This window comes from Bos javanicus, chromosome 5 (genome assembly GCF_032452875.1).
Source record: "Bos javanicus breed banteng chromosome 5, ARS-OSU_banteng_1.0, whole genome shotgun sequence".
NCBI classification, from domain to species: Eukaryota; Metazoa; Chordata; class Mammalia; order Artiodactyla; family Bovidae; genus Bos; species Bos javanicus.
In genome coordinates this window covers 94,915,374-94,935,172 of record NC_083872.1, presented here as the reverse complement: position 1 = coordinate 94,935,172, position 19,799 = coordinate 94,915,374, and the positions used below count along the sequence as shown (strand labels likewise).

General features: G+C 39.7%; 1 protein-coding gene across 3 annotated transcripts in view; it reads left to right on the top strand.

Moving 5' to 3' along the window:
* Positions 1-19,799, top strand: part of PTPRO (protein tyrosine phosphatase receptor type O) — a 259,686-nt gene that overhangs the window by 166,765 nt on the left and 73,122 nt on the right. For all 3 annotated transcript variants that reach the window (XM_061417745.1, XM_061417744.1, XM_061417746.1), the window contains exons 7-12: positions 1,387-1,583; positions 10,048-10,168; positions 10,510-10,703; positions 12,012-12,123; positions 17,185-17,336; positions 18,736-18,856. In XM_061417745.1, coding sequence (XP_061273729.1) covers positions 1,387-1,583; positions 10,048-10,168; positions 10,510-10,703; positions 12,012-12,123; positions 17,185-17,336; positions 18,736-18,856 — 897 coding nt within the window. The remainder of the gene's footprint in view (positions 1-1,386; positions 1,584-10,047; positions 10,169-10,509; positions 10,704-12,011; positions 12,124-17,184; positions 17,337-18,735; positions 18,857-19,799) is intronic.

The following is a 19,799-nucleotide window of genomic DNA, read 5'->3' as shown; positions in this document are numbered from 1 at the left end:
GGTTGCCTCTCAATACTCACTCTGTGACACTGGGCAGGTCATTCACATCTCTGGGCCCCAGTTTCCCCATCAGTAACCCACACTGGAACTCTAAAGTCCTTTCCAATCCTAATGTCTTATGATTTGTCCATTTGACAGATGCAGTGACAGAGATTCAGAGAAGTCATTTGCCCAACATTGTATCGCTAATAATGAGCAAAACTGAGTTTGGGGCCAACTTTCCTGTTTCCAGATTCATCCTTCTCACAGTTTCATAGTGCTCCAGGAAGTTTCACACAGGGTTAAGAGTATGGATTTTGAAACCAGACTTCTTGTGTGTGAATCCCAGCTCTACTTATTCTATCTCTGCCTCAGTTTCCTCATCTGAAACTGAAACCAATTCAGTACTTATCTCATAAGTTTAGTTAAGAAAATTAAAGAATTAAAATATGTAAACACAAATAAGCTTAAAAGAGCCTGGCAAACAGTGAGTCCTACATCTCTTTGCCATTGTAATTATCATTTATATAATTTTTATTTTCTTTGCCCCATTTCCCATGAGCTTGAGACTGCTCTCCCCAGCAGAGTCACTTATTCCTCCCCTTTTCCTGGGCTCCAGGAATACAGCTTCTTATTGAGAGAACTGAGAAATGTATCCTAAGCAAATAAAAGAAGTTGCACATTTGCATTTTAACAGGGACTTTCAGGAGATAATAATCACCTTACCATTTCTTGGGTCTTCACTATGTGTCAGGCACTGTGCTAATAACCACTTTGGAAATTTAAAAGAACAAAGCTAATGGCGGGCACTTTTAGGGAGATATTTTAAAGTGAGGATCCCACCGTGTCCTCAGATTATCACCCAGGTTTCCACCAGCTTCTGTAATTGAGCCTGTCTGTTGCCTATTTCTTCTCTAAGGGAGTCACACTCTGCTCTTTGATCCTGCTGTCACCAAATTTAAAATTTTCTTCACAGGATTGCAGTAGAGGCTAATTTGAATCTCAACATAATTATTTCTAGAGCCCAAAGATCCTAACAGCAAAGGAATCACAAACACTCATGAAACCACACTGCCACACACACTCTTTGTTAAAAGAGAAGTAAATTCTCTCTGGTGTAGAAGTTACCAGAATAATCTCAGAGGCATGTAATAAATGAAGTGGAGCTTCTGTCTCTCAGTAGAATTCGTTTCATTGCTGCCACCAGGCTGTTGCTTAGGTCGATGGGGAGGTCACCCAGTGGAGACCGTAGCTAAGCAGAGGATGTGAAGACTTGCCAGTCTGGCTGCCAGTCTGACTTGGAATGTCTTTGTAAGGGCGAAAGAAAAACAGCATGATTTTTAAAACTATAGTCTATCTCAACCCGCTCAGCCTGAAACCTCCCCTGTGCTCTGATTTGACATCCAGGTCCTTCAGGAGAATGGATTGAAGAACTCACGGAGAAACCCCAGCATGTGAGTGTCCACGTTCTAAGCTCAACCACTGCCTTGATGTCCTGGACGTCTCCCCAAGAGAACTACAATGGCACCATCGTGTCTGTGGTGTCCCTCACCTGCCAGAAACAAAAGGAGAGCCAGAGGCTGGAAAAGCAGTACTGCACTCAGGTAAAGGAAAGGAAGGGCCGTCAGGCTCACTCACCTCCTGCAGCCCAGCCTCACAGGAGATGCCAGGGTGCCACCGTGGCAAGCAGCTGTGCCAAGGTCTCCCTGGTGCATCATGGATACAGGAGCCAGGAAGTCAGGGCACAAGGCTCTGCAATCACAGTCACCTTCCTTTCCTCTCTTAGAACTACTGTCTTCCTTTTACTTCCATTCCTCATTCAAGAACATATCCTGAGCACCTGTGATGTGCTGGGTACTGGAGGAGATGGTGGGAATCTAGATGATTTTTATACATCCTGCTCTTGCTGAGTTTAAAGTCTAGAGAGAACAATAGTAAGAACACATGTTATTACTGCAGAGTATAAGACCTAGGCTAAAAGTAAGTGAAGGTGGGGCTACATGAATTCACAGAAAGAAGGGCATGAATAAATATGGATGGGGCAAGAGGATTTGAAAACTGATCAGAAGAACTTTACCTTCTAGGGGAGGAGACAGGAAGCAGAAGGTTTAGGGGAGATTTGGTGCAGATTTTTTATTTTTTCCATTTTTCCTCGTTGTCTTAACTATAAAGGTAATACATGCTTACTGAAAAAAAAAAAACAATTAAAAAATTTCAGGTACATAAAGTAAAAAACAATCCCCTCACTAATATAAATGGAGACTTTTAAAGGATAAACAGCAGTTAGCTGAGTGAAAGGGGTAGGTGGGGGAGGTGGAGAAACCTGGGAATCTGTAGTTCTGGGCGTGACTACCAGAATGAACTGCCATGCCCCATCATCAGTTCTGAATGAAACCACCAACCTGGGCATCTAAGCAGACTTTGTTCTCGGACGCCCTGAATACATCCACTGGAAGCCTGCAGCCAGTCCTATTTTCCTAAACCTGGTTTTACTTTTTTTTTTCCCCCATAAGATCAAAGAAACTGATTCTTAGTGTCTTACAAACACAATACTTTAAAAATTGGAGTGTAACTGCTTTACAATGTTGTGTTAGTTAATGCTGTACAATGAGCTGAATCAGCTATATGTATACATATATCTCCTCCCTCTTAAACCTCCCTCTACCACCTCCCCCACATCCCACCCCTCTGGGCCATCACAGAGCATCCAGCTGAGCTCCCTGTGCTATACAGCTGCTTCCCACTAGTTGTCTGTTTAGCATATGGTAGTGTATATAGCAGCAGCAGCAGCAGTGTATATATGTCAATGCTGTTCTCTCCATTCATCTCATTCTCCCTACCCCATGTCCACATATGCATTCTCTACTTCTGCTTCTCTATTCCTGACCTGCAAACAGGCTCATCTGTACCATCTCTCTAAATTCCATATATATGCATTAATATACATTATTTCAAACACAATCTTTTCTTGCTTAAAGGCAAAAAAAGTTTAATTATTAATTTATGTGGAGTATGCTGGAAATAGAATATGCACTCAAAACAGGTGTTTGCTATGTGGAAGCTATTTGGAGTGTTTCCATTTATCCCATGAAAATCAGGCATTTAGTGCAATTCAAAGGGTGAGAAATTTTAAATTAAGAAGATAAATTCAGGAATCATGACCCTTGGAGCTCTCAAAAACCCTAGAGAGCTGAGATAAGCCCAGCATGAAGATGAGGCTACCCTCTCGGCTTGAATTAAAGAGTAAACATGCTAAACAGATTAACTGGTTATCACAGCCCACTGTGCAGTTTATTAGCTTCCTTCCCTGAGTGTACCCAGCACGACTGACTCTTCACATTGATAGAAAATGTGTTGTGCCCCAGAACACGACTAGAACTTGACTGCTCTCAGATATGATTTTTCTTCTTCCCTCTAATGTATGAGTTACATATCTTATACATAGAAGTGTTAGCGTTAGTCGCTCAGTTCAGTTCAGTTCAGTTTAGTCACTCAGTCTTGTCCGACTCTTTGCGACCCCATGAATCGCAGCACGCCAGGCCTCCCTGTCCATCACCAACTCCCGGAGTTCACCCAAACTCACGTCCATCGAGTCAGTGATGCCTTCCAGCCATCTCATCCTCTGTCGTCCCCTTCTCCTCCTGCCCCTAGTCCCTCCCAGCATCAGGGTCTTTTCCAATGAGTCAACTCTTCGCATGAGGTGGCCAAAGTACTGGAGTTTCAGCTTTAGCACCATTCCTTCCAAAGAAATCCCAGGGCTGATCTCCTTCAGAATGGACTGGTTGGATCTCCTTGCAGTCCAAGGGACTCTCAAGAGTCTTCTCCAACACCACAGTTCAAAAGCATCAATTCTTTGGCACTCAGCCTTCTTCACAGTCCAACTCTCACATCCATACATGACCACAGGAAAAACCATAGCCTTGACTAGATGAACCTTTGTTGGCAAAGTAATGTTTCTGCTTTTCAATATGCTGTCTAGGTTGGTCATAACTTTCCTTCCAAGGAGTAAGCGTCTTTTAATTTCATGGCTGCAGTCACCATCTGCAGTGATTTTGGAGCCCAGAAAAATAAAGTCTGACACTGTTTCCCCATCTATTTCCCATGAAGTGATGGGACTAGATGCCATGATCTTCGTTTTCTGAATGTTGAGCTTAAAGCCAACTTTTTCACTCTCCACTTTCACTTTCATCAAGTGGCTTTTTAGTTCCTCTTCACTTTCTGCTATAAGGGTGGTGTCATCTGCATATCTGAGGTTATTGATATTTCTCCCGGCAATCTTGATTCCAGCTTGTGTTTCTTCCAGCCCAGCATTTCTCAAGATGTACTCTGCATAGAAGTTAAATAAGCAGGATGACAATATACAGCCTTGACGAACTCCTTTTCCTCTTTGGAACCAGTCTGTTGTTCCATGTCCAGTTCTAACTGTTGCCTCCTGACCTGCATACAAATTTCTCAAGAGGCAGGTCAGGTGGTCTGGTATTCCCATCTCTTTCAGAATTTTCCAGTTTATTGTGATCCACACAGTCAAAGGCTTTGGCATAGTCAATAAAGCAGAAATAGACGTTTTTCTGGAACTCTCTTGCTTTTTCAATGATCCAGTGGATGTTGGCAATTTGATCTCTGATTCTTCTGCCTTTTCCAAAACCAGCTTGAACATCTGGAGGTTCACAGTTCATGTATTGCTGAAGCCTGGCTTGAAGAATTTTGAGCATTATTTTACTAGTGTGTGAATTGAGTGCAATTGTGCGGTAGTTTGAGCATTTTTTGGCATTGCCTTTCTCAGGGATTGTAATGAAAACTGACCTTTTCCAGTCCTGTGGCCACTGCTGAGTTTTCCAAATTTGCTGGCATATTGAGTGCAGCACATTCACAGCATCATCTTTTAGGATTTGAAATAGTTTAACTGGAATTCCTTCACCTCCACTAGCTTTGTTTGTAGTGATGCTTCCTAAGGCCCACTTGACTTCACATTCCAGGATGTCTGGCTCTAGGTGAGTGATCACACCATCATGATTATCTTGGTCATGAAGATCTTTTTTGTATAGTTCTTCTGTGTATTCCTGCCATCTCTTCTTAATATCTTCTGCTTCTGTTAGGTCAATACCATTTCTGTCCTTTATCGAGCCCATCTTTGCATGAAATGTTCCCTTGGTATCTCTAATTTTCTTGAAGAGATCCCTAGTCTTTCCCATTCTATTGTCTTCCTCTATTTCTTTGCACTGATCACTGAGGAAGGCTTTCTTATTTCTCCTCGCTATTCTTTGGAACTCTGCATTCAAATGGGTATGTCTTTCCTTTTCTCCTTTGCTTTTGGCTTCTCTTCTTTTCACAGCTATTTGTAAGGCCTCCTCAGACAGCCATTTTGCTTTTTTACATTTCTTTTTCATAGGGATGGTCTTATTCCCTGTTTCCTGTACAGTGTCACAAACCTCTGTCAATAGTTCATCAGGCACTTTGTCTATCTGATCTAGTCCCTTAAATCTATTTCTCATTTCTCGCTCAGTTGTGTGCAACTCTTTGCAACCTCATGGACTCTAGCCCACCAGGATCCTCTGTCCATGGGATTTCCCAGGCAAGAATACTGGAGTGGGTTGCCATTTCCTCCTCCATATACATAGAAGCCAAAGGCTAAAAGTGTAGAGAGATATTGTAAATTATATATGAACCAGAAAAGTCTGGTCTAAGTGCTTGCTGACAGTGGCTTCTTTGAAACGCAAATGTGAAACTGTTGATGATTGTAGGCAAGGAGGGAAAGTAGAGGGCAGAAACTGGACCACTGTTCTAGGTGTTACCTCAGTTACCAGAAGAGGATTGTGGTAGTATTACATCATTACATTATCATCATCATCACACACACGTATATTTTCAAAGAAGGAAACATCAGTTCAAAAATCTCAAAAATTGGCCTAGAGAGGAATCCAGAATATGCTCTCACCAACCCTGGTCTGTCTTAGGTTATTTCTTAAAGCAACCATTATCCAGAGGGAAATAAATTCTATTTCTTCAGTTCTCTTTTCAGTGGTATGGTGATTATGTTAAATCGAAAATTCAAAATGCAGCTCAAAAATAAGAGTGATTCTAAAGTCAAACACAGATGAATAATTAACCACAATGTTTTATTCTCTCATACTGTCCTTCTCCCTACTTTTTCCCTACCGTCATCTCATCACCTGTACCACAGGATCACTGCTTTATCAGTTACCATCACCCATGAGATTCGGTGCTAGTTCCCCTGCTCCTCCCCACAGTTTCACTGATTTGTTTTCTAGGAGGTTCTGTGTGAGATGCTAGAAATAAGAACAAATTTGATTTGAGCCTTGATTTCATGAAGCTTAGAGTCTAGCCTTGTATGTAGATATCTTGAAGTGAAGTGAAGTAAAACTCATTCAGTCATGTCCGACTTTTTGCAAACCCCACAGACTGTAGCCCACAAGGCTCATCTGTCCAAGGAATTCTCCAGGCAAGAATACCGGAGTAGGTAGCCACTCCCTTCTCCACGAGATCTTCCTGATTCAGGGATCAAACCTAAGTCTCCTGCATTGCAGGCAGATTCTTTACCATCTGAGCCACCAGGGAAGCCCCTTGGTACCTCTCAATTTGAATTTGTCCTCATTAAGTGTATGTACTTCATGTCTGGTTGCTGTTTTGTGTGAGTTCATACATGAATATTCATGAGAAAGAGAGTTTTGTAATGTGTCCCTGTTAACAAGCATTGTAGTTCTATTCACTAATAAGCCTGCGTCAATACAGTGAGCATAATAAAGCCAGTGCTCAGTGTCATATAAAGGACTCTCCAAAGACTTACACACAATTACAAATTTCACAATAAAGAAGCATCATGTAATATATGGATGTATATTTAATATCTTTTAAAGGCCAGGTCCATTCTTTTTTCCATTTAAAAAATTTTTATCTTCACACATGGCATATGGGATCTTAGTTCTCCAACTAGGGCTCAAACATGTGCTCCAGCAGTGGAAGCATGGAGTCTTAACCACTGGACCACCAGGAAAGTCCCAATGTACATTTATTTTTACACGTGGTCTGCTTGGTCCATACGTGTTTGGTGACAATTTACAGGAGTGTATAATAACTAAGTGACTAAATTGGAAAGAAAGACCAATCAGTCAATCAGTTTGTTAGCTTTACAAATGAGGAAATGGTAGAGCTAAGAGGGTGAATATTGAAGGGACCTGCCTGCCGTCACACAACTGATTAGTATCAGAGCTGAGACCCCATCTCAAGTGATTTGACTTCTAGGAGAGAACTTTTTCTTGTGCATTACAGATGATACACTACGGGAAGGTCATCCTCACCACTCATCCTGATGGAGTCAAGAGTGTTGGCTAAAAGCAGAGACTCTAGACTCAAACAGAATTGAGTTTCAGACCTGATTTTAGCAGCTACCAGCTCTGAGTTCTTTCTGTCTAAGTCTTACCATCTGAATCTGTAATAGAAGGAGAAGCATATCCTACTTCATAGAGCTGTAATAAAAATAAGAGGACTTGATGCTTAATGCAATGTTTGGAACATACCAATAGTAAGGTGTGCTGGAAATTAACTTTTATTATTATGCAGACCTAACTGAATACTTTTTGTGTCAAGGGAAGAAGATGAAGAGGTTCTAGAGATTCTCCATAGAAACTGAGTAACTATAATAAGTATACAGAAAGATGTCGTGGAAAGAGGATTCCATAATATATACATAAGACCATTTCTGGGGAATTCCCTTGTGGTGCAGTGGTTAGAACTCCAAGCTTCCACTGCCAGGGCCCAGCTTCAATCCCTGGTTGGGGAACTAAAATCCCAGAAGCTATGTGGTTCATCCAAAGAAAGAGAGAAGACCATTTCAGACTTAAAAGAACTCTCATCTAGTTTAACCTCCTTGTTTATATTTCCTATGCTCTATGGTGTATGTTTCCTCCATTTCTTTAGCTGAGAAAGGATAGGGCCAGGGCCTACATGGAAATGCATTGGGCTGGATTGAATTCTTTGGAATGGAGACAAAGCCAGTCAGAAATAAGAGATAGGAAATACTGGAATGCAAACATGGGGTGAAAACTGGAGAAGGAGTGTGGAGTAATCCTCTAGAGAACGACACATGTTATTTAGTAAGTAGAGTATTACTACTTGGGGCTCTCCATGTGGTGCTAGTGGTAAAGAACCCACCTGCCAATGAAGGAGAGGTAAGAGACGCAGGCTCAGTCCCTTTGTTGGGAAGATCCCCTGGAGTAAGAAATGACAACCCATTCCACTATTCTTGCCTGGAAAATCCCATGGACAGAGGAGCCAGGCAGGCTATGGTCATAGGGTTGCAAAAGAGTAAGACATGACTGAAGCGACTTAACACTAGTATAGGAACATTTCCCCTGCCCACCTCCAATCCACCGCTAAGCAGGTCCAGGATAAAGAAAAAGGTATGAAGGAATAGAAGTGATGTAGGTGCCTCAGTAAATATTTTAAAAGTAGGAGGAAATTAGTATTTATATTAATAATTTGTGACTAAAGTCAAGTTCAATATCATTTGCCCTCCTCTCACTTTTTTAGTAGTGTGATACATGTACACATTATTGGTTCTTTTTTTTTTTAAGGCAGTGTAATTTTCCTGGGATGAATTTATTAGGATAGCATATTTAAGTGGTTATAATTCCAGGAAGTCATTTGAATAATTAGAATCAACCACTGCCTAAAATATTATCAAACCAAAGAAACTTTACCATCACCCTGAAACAATCTACCCTCTGTGTGTTTTTCGAGATACTCTAAATGAAAGCAAGGTTACATTGGCAGGTATGTTCACATGTTTACAATTGTTGTTAAGTTTAAAGGAAAACTTTGGAGCAATATTTATGGCATAACACCTGTATGGCTCAATACTTAATTGTTTATGGATATATGTATCAAAGAAGGTCTAGAAGACTGCCCCCCAAAATGTGGGAAGTGGTGAGAGGAGACCAGAAAGGCTACAAATTGACCTCATTTGCTCTTCTACAGTGTGACCAGTTTTAACAATGAGCACTATTAGTTTTATCACTTAAAATGTGTTTTAAAGATATAAAACAGTACTAGAATAAATCCCACTTGATCGTGGTGAATGATCCATTTTATGTATTGTTGAATTCAGTTTGCTAATATTTTGTTGAGAATTTTTGCATCTATAGTCATCAAAGATATTGGCCTGTAATTTTCTCTCTTGGTTTCGGTATCAGGGTAATGGTAGTCCTGTACAATGAATTTGAGAATGTTCTATCTTCTTCAATTTTTGGAATAGTTTGAGAAGGATAGGTATTAACTTTTCTTTATATATTTGGCAGAATTCCCCTGTGAAACTGTCCAATACTGGACTTTTGCTTGCTGGGAGATTTTTTTTTATTACAAATTCAGTTTCACTACTAGTGATCAGTCTGTTCCAGTTATTCTTCCTGATTCAGTCTTGGCAGGTTGTCACAGTAGCCTTGTAAAGTGCTTGCTGCTGTGTCTTGGTGTTTTGCCCATATCATGGAGTGGAGGTCACGATGCTAGGCTTCCAGTACCAACACCGATCCAAATATGTGACCTTGGCTATTCTCTAGCTTTACCGTCTTGATCTACTAAATGAGAGATTTGGACTAGATAATCTCTGAGGTCATTTCCATCACTATAATTAGATATTTTATGCTTCTAAGTGTTGAGAGACTAAAGACATTCCTGCACTGATCTTTGTATGTAATCAGCTGACACTACAATTTAGGATGTCAGACTATCCTTATTTTATTGCTGATTTGATTTTGGTTAGAGGCTGATGTGTCTCTAGTGTACATAATTACAATTGACATTGATGGGTATAGAGCAGTTCATAAGGCTTATTAAAGCCAGCCATAGAATTTGAATGTTCTGGGTTGCCTTCAGCCTTCTCATAAACTATAAATCATCCTAATATTGAAACTTGACCTTCCTCAGTATGAATAAAGGCTTCTGGATTTCAAAGGCATTTGTGAGTTTGCAGTGTCCCTGAATACAATGTTATCCTCTGAGTCACACACTGAAAACCCAGTTCTAAATAGATCTTATTGGGTGTTTGGTTTAAAGGTGAACTCAAGCAAATCTATTATTGAAAATCTCGTTCCTGGTGCCCAGTACCAGGTTGTGATGTACCTAAGAAAAGGCCCTTTGATTGGACCACCTTCAGATCCTGTGACATTTGCTATTGGTAAGTTGCCAGCCACAAGAAAAATACCTTTATCAGAGTACTGTTTAGAGGGGTGTCATGTCTAAGTTCGAGTCATTATCATCAGTTATGGGAGGTCCATACTTGTTCTCCCAATATTCAACCTTCAGAGTAATTAATGACCACAACTGTATACCTGGAAGACATCCTTAGCATTCATTACTTAGGAAAAAGAAAATCTCAGGAAAATATGGTTAGTTTTCAATGATTGTATCAAAAAAGTGAAATACCTAGTCAGTCAGTAAGTAGAAATGTGAAGCCATTGTTAAGATATTAAACATTCCTTCTTGACTTTCTTTTTTCACTCCCCTCCCTCTTCTTAGTTCCAACTGGAATAAAAGACTTGATGCTCTATCCCCTGGGTCCTACAGCAGTGGTTTTGAGCTGGACCAGGCCTTACTTAGGAGTGTTCAGAAAATATGTGGTCGAAATGTTTTATTTCAACCCTACAACAATGACATCAGAATGGACAACCTACTATGAAATAGCAGCGACTGTCTCCTTAACTGCCTCAGTGGTAATTTTCCTTAACCAGCTGTCACATTTTCCTGTGTCAACATGCATTCACATACTAACTGTGTCTGAAAAAATTATTATGTCTGTAAACTAGATCATTTGTAAACACATGCAGGTAACTTGCTACTTTCAAGTTTGGGATTGTTTTAGCTCTTAATTTTATTTTTGTATTTTGACAGAAAGAGAAAACTGTGTGAAACTGGCTTTCACTCTTAATTGAGTGTATTTGCTAATCCCCAATTTAGTAGACCTGTCACATGCTTGCTTCTTTGGTGGCTCAGCTGGTAAAGAATCTGCCTGCAATGTGGGAGACCTGTGTTGGATCCCTGGGTGGGGAAGATCGCCTGGAGGAGGGCATGGCAACCCACTCCAGTACTCTTTGCCTGGAGAATCCCCCTGGACAGAGGAGCCTGGTGGGCTATATAGTCCATGGGGTCACAAAGAGTCGGACATGACTGAGCAACTAAGCACATCACATGCTTATTGTTCCTTTCTGCTCCTAAAACAGAAAACATGTTTTCCTTTAGTTATTCAGTAGTGAGTGGATACTTCTTGAGTAATGACTATTCTTAACATCAACAAATCAGTTAAATACCTGCAATGTCAGACCATTAGCGATGTTCTTCAAATGAGCAGGTAAAGATTGCTCTTTCTGAGACTGGAATAATTTTAGAAGTACAGGTTATCTACAGGTCACACAGAAAGCAAACAGCTGTCCACTACTCAGTTGACAACTCTCATGATTGTCACCCAGTATGAACACATGCTAACAGTCCAAGATGAGAGAATGTAGAATTGTGAAAGATCATGTTTTAGAAATAGGAAGATGTGTCCGTCCAGTCACTTACAAATAAGTGCCAGTTCACTTGTGTAATTTAAGAAACTGCAAATGAAAACCCATTTTCAAACTATCTATATCTTCAAATAATTTTTTAAATTGTGTTAAATTTATGTGTATCATTTTATTTACATCTCACTTAATTCCAAAAAGAATATTTTAATGGAAAATTTGAGAAGTACAAAATCAACTGTAGACAGTAAGTTTCCTCTGTCCATGGGATTTCCCAGGCAGCAATACTGGAGCGGGTTGCCATTTCCTTCTCCAGAGGATCTTCCCAACCCGGGGATTGAAGCTGCATTTCCTGCATTGACAGCCGGACTCTTTACCACTGAGCCACCAGGGAGGCCTCCCAAAGGCACAGAAAGGAAATTAAAAATTACTCATTTTTTCATAGCCTAAGAGAAATATATAACTCTATTCCAAAAATATGATTTTCCTTCTGGGCCTTTTTCTTCTTGCTTTTTTTAGAGGATAGCGAATCTGTTGCCAGCATGGTACTACAACTTTCGAGTTACCATGGTAACGTGGGGAGACCCAGAACTCAGCTGCTGTGACAGCTCCACTATAAGCTTCATAACAGGTGAGTGTGTGGGAAGTGGTCCCATGAGAACAGATGCCTATTTTGAGGGAGTTCTGAAGGGGCTCATCTCCAGAAAATGCCAGTCCTTCACCCAGGACCGATTGAACATCACTTTCATGGAAGACGCTGCTTCTGCTGCTGCTAAGTCGCTTCAGTCGTGTCCGACTCTGTGCGACCCCATAGAAGGCAGCCCACCAGGCTCCTCTGTCCCTGGGATTCTCCAGGCAAGAATACTGGAGTGAGTTGTCATTTCCTTCTCCAATGCATGAAAGGGAAAAGTGAAAGGGAAGCCGCTCAGTCATGTCCGATTCTGTGGGATCCCATGGATGGGCAGCCTACCAGGCTCCTCCGTCCATGGGGTTTTCCAGGCAAGAGTACTGGAGTGGGGTGCCATTTCCTTCTCCGTTCATGGAAGATGATATACTTGATTCTGAAAGTTCATGATTTGTTTAAATGATAGCCTTTAAAAATTAAAATACAATTTTTCTCTGAGTTACTGTCCTTGATTTCTTTTTATCCTGAGTCACTGACCTTGATTTATGCACCACTGTTTGGAATTGATTAGAATCGAGATGTAACAGGCAGAGCTTTCAGCTTCACACCACACTGAATTGATTTTATCCATTTGATAATTGTATTTGCTAGAGTGCCTCATTTCCTTATTAATTAAGCCATTTGTAAAGTCACAGGCTGACTGCAGTATGGTCCATGGCAGGAATTAAAACAGGCTTGCAGACTTGTAGACTTGGGTGTGAGTCACAACTTTGCTGCCTCTACCTGTAAACTCCAGCAATTCTTCTAAGTCTCAGGTTTTTTCAGTTGTAAAATAAGGATAATAATAGTATCTATTATCTGTTACTATTATCTATTATTAGGCCCCAATTAAATAAGCTATTTAGCCAAATACATGGCCCAGACTTAAAGTACTTACAATACTATTAGTGATGGATCCTCAGAACCTTAAATTATGTATTAATAGTTCCATATCATATGTCAGAGACAGCAGAGGTGGGCAGAGGTAGCAATTAAGAAGAAATTCAACCAAGAACAGTAACCCTCGTTGTCTGAACTAAGATTGTTCAAGAACTTTTGATGGGACTGCAAAGCTGTCATTAGAGTTATACTGAGAAAAGAAAAATATTGCTTAGATGAAGAATAACTGTCAAAATATTTCCCTCACCGGGCAGCTAGTTTTATAGGCTTAAGATGTATCAATTAAAAAACAATGGAAAGATAGTAACCTTGTGGATTCTTATACAGTTAACTTACATAGTTCACGGCTTTTCTTTACTGGCCAGTTTCTGGTACTTCCTTTGTTCCAGATGTTAATGGTAATATTAGAGTAGGAGAGTGAAAGGCCACCATAAAAAGAGAAAATGCCAATTATTTGACAAGCCCTGTGTTAGGCTTTTTGACTGCATTAATAATCACATATTTAATTATAATTAAACTTCACTGTGTAAGTAATTCATACACTTAACTTGATTGAGATGAGTGGTCTGAGAATGCTGTTTCCTTGTCAGAAGGAGAAGCTGTCTAGAAAAAGCCCAGACTTCACATCTGATCACTTATTGAGCAGATCTGACCTTGCTAATTTCCAGCTACAGAACTTTGAGCAAACTAACTTAAGGATCCTGAATTTCTATTTTCTCACCAGTAAGACTGAAAATATTGCCTAACAGGTGGCTAATTGGGCAAAATTAACTGTCTTAGAACTCACTGCTGTGTCCGGAAACTACCTGGACAGAGGCTCTGTGGTGTCTCCCAGGGGTGACATCAGAAATGAAGTATTAATAGGATTTGGAGTTCTGGACCCAAGTGCTTTAGGTGTGCCTTTCAAAGCTGGAACCACCTGGGAATAGGCAGAAATCATGAGATAACAGTTTAGGTGGACAAAGCAAGTGTGCATTCATAAACTTTGGTTAGTAAGCAAGCTACTTGCCTGGGTGAGCAGTCTGTTGTCTCCAATGAATTGATCTTTGGGAATTTCTGATTTTTTCCTGGGATCAACTACTAAGTCATGCTGACACTGGCAGTCCACAGTCTTACCTAAGCATATTGACACAGATGGCCTCAATTTCCATATCTATAAAATGGGCATAGGGACTTCTTTGGTGGTCCAGTGGCCAAGACTCCTTTGCTCCCAATGCAGGGAATTCAGGTTGCATCCCTGGTCAAGGAACTAGATCCCACATGCCCCAACTAAAGATCCTGCATGCTGCAATGAACACCGAAGATCCCACATGCTGCAAATGAGACCCAAGGTAGTCAAATAAATAAGCAAATAATTTTTAAATGGGCATAATAATACCTCACAGGGTAGTTGTGAGAATTAAATCATGTAATCTAAATTGTTATTAAAACATATATGGTACCTGAGCTTTATTTTTATAACTATATCTAAAACTATTTGAAAACTTAGCCTTTTTAGGGGCAAAGGGAGCTTTCTTCCCTCATTTCAATTTTAAAGCAAGTGAAGATCTGATACTTCACTTTCATATGCTTTTTCATCGTGATCCAAATTGACAAATTGTGTAGTATAAGAGAAAATAGGAATAAAATATTTGAATAAGGTCTGATTTTTAGGCCCTCAAGTCTACCATCTGGCAGGCAACTTGTCTGCAAGTCAAGTTCGTAATCACACTAGTGTACCAAGTAATGTTCAATAAACAAATAGTGACATCTGGTGGTCTTTCAGCAACACACCGGATTTGAAAGCAACAACATCAAGGAGAATGATCTGAAGACTTGGTACTTGTGATGGGGAGACGTATATGTCTGGCTTTGTAATTTAATTTTTTTAACTCTTTATTTTGTACTGGGGTATAGCCAGTTAACAATGTGATAGTTTCAAGTGAACAGCAAAGGAACTCAGCCATACTTGTACATATATCCATTCTCCACCCAAACTCCCCTCCTTTCCAGGCTGCCACATAAGCAGAGTTCCATGTGCTGTACAGCAGGTCCTTGTTGGTTATCTATTTTAAATATAGCAGTGTGTACATGTCCATCCCAAACTCCCTATCATTTTAAATATGTGTCTTGTCTTCACTCAAATTAGAACATGAGAATATACCCTTTGAAGAAGCATTAAGCATAGGTACTTGTAAATAATGAAGTATGTAGAAATATGTTAAGCCAGGGTTATTATGCTTTATTAGAATTTTCTGCATTATGATATGGGTTTGTGCTACTTGTTATAGATATTGTTGACAATTTAAAATTTTCATTGTCAAACATATAGAAATGCTATTCATATACAGTATGAAACAGAAATGTATTTTTTACTCTGTTGAAATCTCTTCAGTAAACAGTTGTTTCTGAAAATATATGAATATTCATTATATGTATTAGGGCATGTTGAAAAAAATGTCTTTTTTTTCAATTACGATTTATTATTTTATTTATTTATTTTTGGCTGTCCTGGGTCTCTGTTGCTGCACGCAGGCTTTCTTAGTTGCAGTGAGTGGGGCTACTCTTCATTGCAGCGTGTGGGCTTCTTATTGCAGTGGTCTCTCTTGTGGATCACATGTTCTAGGTACATGGGCTTAGTAGTCATGGCATTTGGGCTTAGTTGCTCCCGAACATGTGGGATCTTCCTGGACCAGGGATCAAACTCATTTTTCCTGCATTGGCAGGTGGATTCTTTACCACTGAGCCTCCAGGGAAGCCCCAAAATAAGTCTTTTTTAATGTGTAGAAATTCTCCTCCAACCATTAGTTGATTTGGGGCTGAATCTTGCAAAGAAAACTTGCTTGGCTATATTCAAGATCACATGGAATTTAAATTCAACTGTGTATGTGTTTGCTGAAATCTTCAGAATTATCAGTTACTCTTAAAAATAATTAAAGTATGCTTTCAGAACTTATGTGTTACAAAGCTTGTGATGAACTCTCGTCCCCTACTGGGATTCTTAAAAATTTTAAAGTGTAAGATTATAAAATAAATTAATAAACTTGGTGTTAGAATTTAGTTTTGAAGCATGATTTTCAAAATCCCTTCCTTCCTTTCTTTAATACTTGCTTCAGCAACTTTATTTAGAGCCCTACCTTCTACAAAGCTCTGGGCTACACAGTCAATGCCATTGTCTTGTTATCCTATGGACATATTATTTATTTTTCTGTCCCTTTACTCACTGATTCTACTGTCTATCCTGTAACCTTCTTTGCTGCCACAATAAAAAAGATTTATTTTTACAGGACCCCAGAGTTTTCAGTACTGCTTGGAAAATAAGTTCACCAGTGCCTAATAATATTAATTTATTGATGCAGCAACAAATTAACCGAACAATTGACCCAAACTAGTTAATGTTTTAGTAATCTTATAACTGAAATTTTTGTAAAAAGGCGTGCTCTCCTCAGGCATAGTTGAGTCTGACTGTCCTGGGTCTGAGCCATGCAAGGTAACATCCCACAGAACAACTGCCCACCTCATACCATCCGACTTCACTATATTACAGACATGTCCACGAGTCCCTAGGACTATCATGCGTGCTGTTGTGCATGCATGCTAAGCCACTTCAGTTGTGTTCTAACTCTTTGCAATGCTATGGACTGTAGCCTTCCTAGTTCCTTTGTCTATGGTATTCTCCAGGCAAGAATACTGGAGTGGGCCAGTATTTCATTCCTGCCCCAGGAATGAAACTCCCATCTCTTATGTCTCCTGAATTGCCAGGCGGGTTCTTTACCACTAGTGCCACTTGGGAAGTCCATCATGAGGTGTGAATTTTAATTCTTTAAACTCTGTATAGAGTTTGGTTTCCCTGGTGGCTTAGATGGTAAAGAATCTGCCTGTAACGTGGGAGACCTGGATTTGATCCGTCTGGGGATCCCTTTAAGAAGATCCCCTGGAGAAGGGCATGGCAAGCCACTTCAGTATTATTGCCTGGAGAATCCCCATAGATGGAGGAGCCTGGCGGGCTGCAGTCCACAGAGTCACAAAGAGTTGGACACAACTGAGTGACTAAGCACAAGCTCTGTATGGGATTTCATGTTCTATTGATAAGCTCTTTAATTACTAGTAGTCTACTAAATTAAAGTGTGTTTCTTTCCTCCATTGTAGCCCCAGTTGCTCCAGAAATCACGTCTGTGGAATATTTCAACAGTCTGTTGTACATCAGTTGGACCTACGGGGATGACACCACAGACCTCTCCCATTCTAGAATGCTCCACTGGATGGTTGTTGCAGAAGGAAAGAAGAAAATTAAAAAGAGTGTATGTTTCTTTGAGTCTCAGTATTGGGCACCTGACATTTATTTGCATATACTATTGAAAATCATGAAGCAAACATTTACTGAGACATTAAACAAGTGTTTGCATGCCAATTAGCACTGTTTTTGGTTCTGGAGATTGTGTGTGTGTGTGCATGCGTGCGTGTGGACGCACACGTGCTCATGTGCATGCTCAGTTGTGTCTAATTCTTGCAACCCCAAAGACCGAAGCCCGCCAGGCTCCTCTGTCCGTGGAATTTTCCAGGCAAGAATACTGGAATGGGTTGCCATCTCCTCCTCTAGGGGATCTTAGAATCCACTCTCTCTTGAGTCTCCTGTATTGGCAGGCAGGTTTTGTTTTTTTTTTAACCACTAGCACCACCTGAGAAGCCTCTCTGGAGATAGGATAGTGAACAAAATTGAAGTCCTTCTTTCACAGAGCTTACCTTTTAATTTTTAATAGTTGTAGTTGTTGTAATTGATTTCACCTATATTTAAAGTTATGATTTGAGCTTTTTCTTCGTAATACCAAACATTTTCAAGAAAATCACAGTATTTTCACTTTTTTCTCCATATGTCCCTAACACCCTCAATATTTGGAGACTTTGGAAGTACTGATTTCTCTCCTGGTATATTAAGCTTTTGACATTGTACTAGTTAGGGTACCAACTAAACAATTGAAATAAAAAATTTTTTTAAGATTGTGGTTTAAAAAATATCAACATCTATATCTCTCTCAAGGTGCCCAGGACTAAAAGGGTACCTCTGCCATGAGAGATTATTCAAGAGTCCAGATTTGTTCTATTTTGCTGCTCCATCTGCCACTGCGTATAGTCATCACCTGCATAGGTTAACTCCACTCACCTTTACAGCCACATTCCAGCCTGCGGGAAGGGAAAAAGAGAGGATGTGGAGGCCCAGCACTTAAAAGGTGTGAACAAAACTCTAAGTTGACCATGAGACTTCCTCTAACAATCCATTGATTGGAATTGGGTCACATGGTCCCCACTATCAATATTAGAAACTGGAAAATGTAGTCTTTAGTTAAGAAGCCAGGTGTCTGTGGATATGGCTAAGTTTCCTCTGAGCTTCTCAGCTTGGGCTGAGCAATGTTCCTATTTTTGCAACCCAGTAATTGCTTTTTCTAAAATTTGCTGTGAATGCAAGAGGGACAAAAAAAATCGTAGTAATACGTACTCCAAACAAAGGAATTAATCACAAAAAATGTTCTGATCTGTGTTGTGCTTATTTAGAGCTACCTTGTGTTTGGCTCAGTTGAGGAATTTGTATCATTTTCAGAGGAAATAACATATCCATAAGGTTTAATCAGCTGTAGACTGCAGCACAGAACAGAGATGGGATGCCTGTGATAGCCCTACAGCTTGATTTTGGTGATCTTGCAGGTAACGCGCAATGTCATGACTGCAGTTCTCAGCTTGCCTCCTGGAGATATCTACAATCTCTCTGTAACTGCTTGCACAGAGAGAGGAAGTAACACCTCCATGCTCCGTCTTGTCAAGCTAGGTAAGAAGAGAACACAGGTGTGTGTGTGCAAGTAATCATGCTGGAGGACTAGTGTTTGTATCTCTTGGTTTAGCATGGTCTTCTCAACTCAAAGAAATGGAAAAAATTGGCTCAGTGTCTTTTATAAATGCAAAAAAGACTTTACACTATCAAAAAAAGTACATTCAACATATGTTTCTGTGAGGACAATGTCTACTGTGTTGGGAGAAGGGAGTTCATTGTTCATAATAAGATTAGAAGAACCACAGAGTCAGGATTTTAGAGATGGAAGGACCTTAGCTATTATCTACTGTGATATTCTCAACCCTATCAGATACTGTTTCCCTTTTACATAAATAAAGCTGAACTTCATACATAAAATAATCCACATATTGATTTTTCAAATTTGATGTAGCATCCTAACTCTAAGATAAAATCAAGATAAAAGGACAATAATTTATATTAAAAAAATAACAGGGATTCCCTATGTATGTGTTCAGGTACAGCTTTTAACTCTTCTAAAAGTCGTAATGGGACTACTTGATGACTACCTACAATGAAAATGAATAAATATGAGTTTGTAAGAAGTAACAAGAACTGTAGTTCTTCTATACAAGAAAGATAAAAATAAAGGAATGAACAAATTCATATTAACTCATTTATTACTAATAATTAAAAATAAATAACTGTCAAGCTTAAGTGTAGCTGGGCCCTAGAATAAAAACTAGAGTTAGGAGAAATATTAAGACAGTAGATATATTTGCTTATGATGAAAGAAAGTGGAAGATAATGTTGGTTAGAATGAGGATAACATGTTAAGAAAAATGATGAGCTGTAAGAGAAAATGAGGAAAATATATTCTTACAAATGAGCTGGAACTTATTGCATGGTGTTAAAATAATTATATTATGAAAAGCAACTGGGAAGTGACACTATGTAATGCAAAACGCATCTTCTACACTCA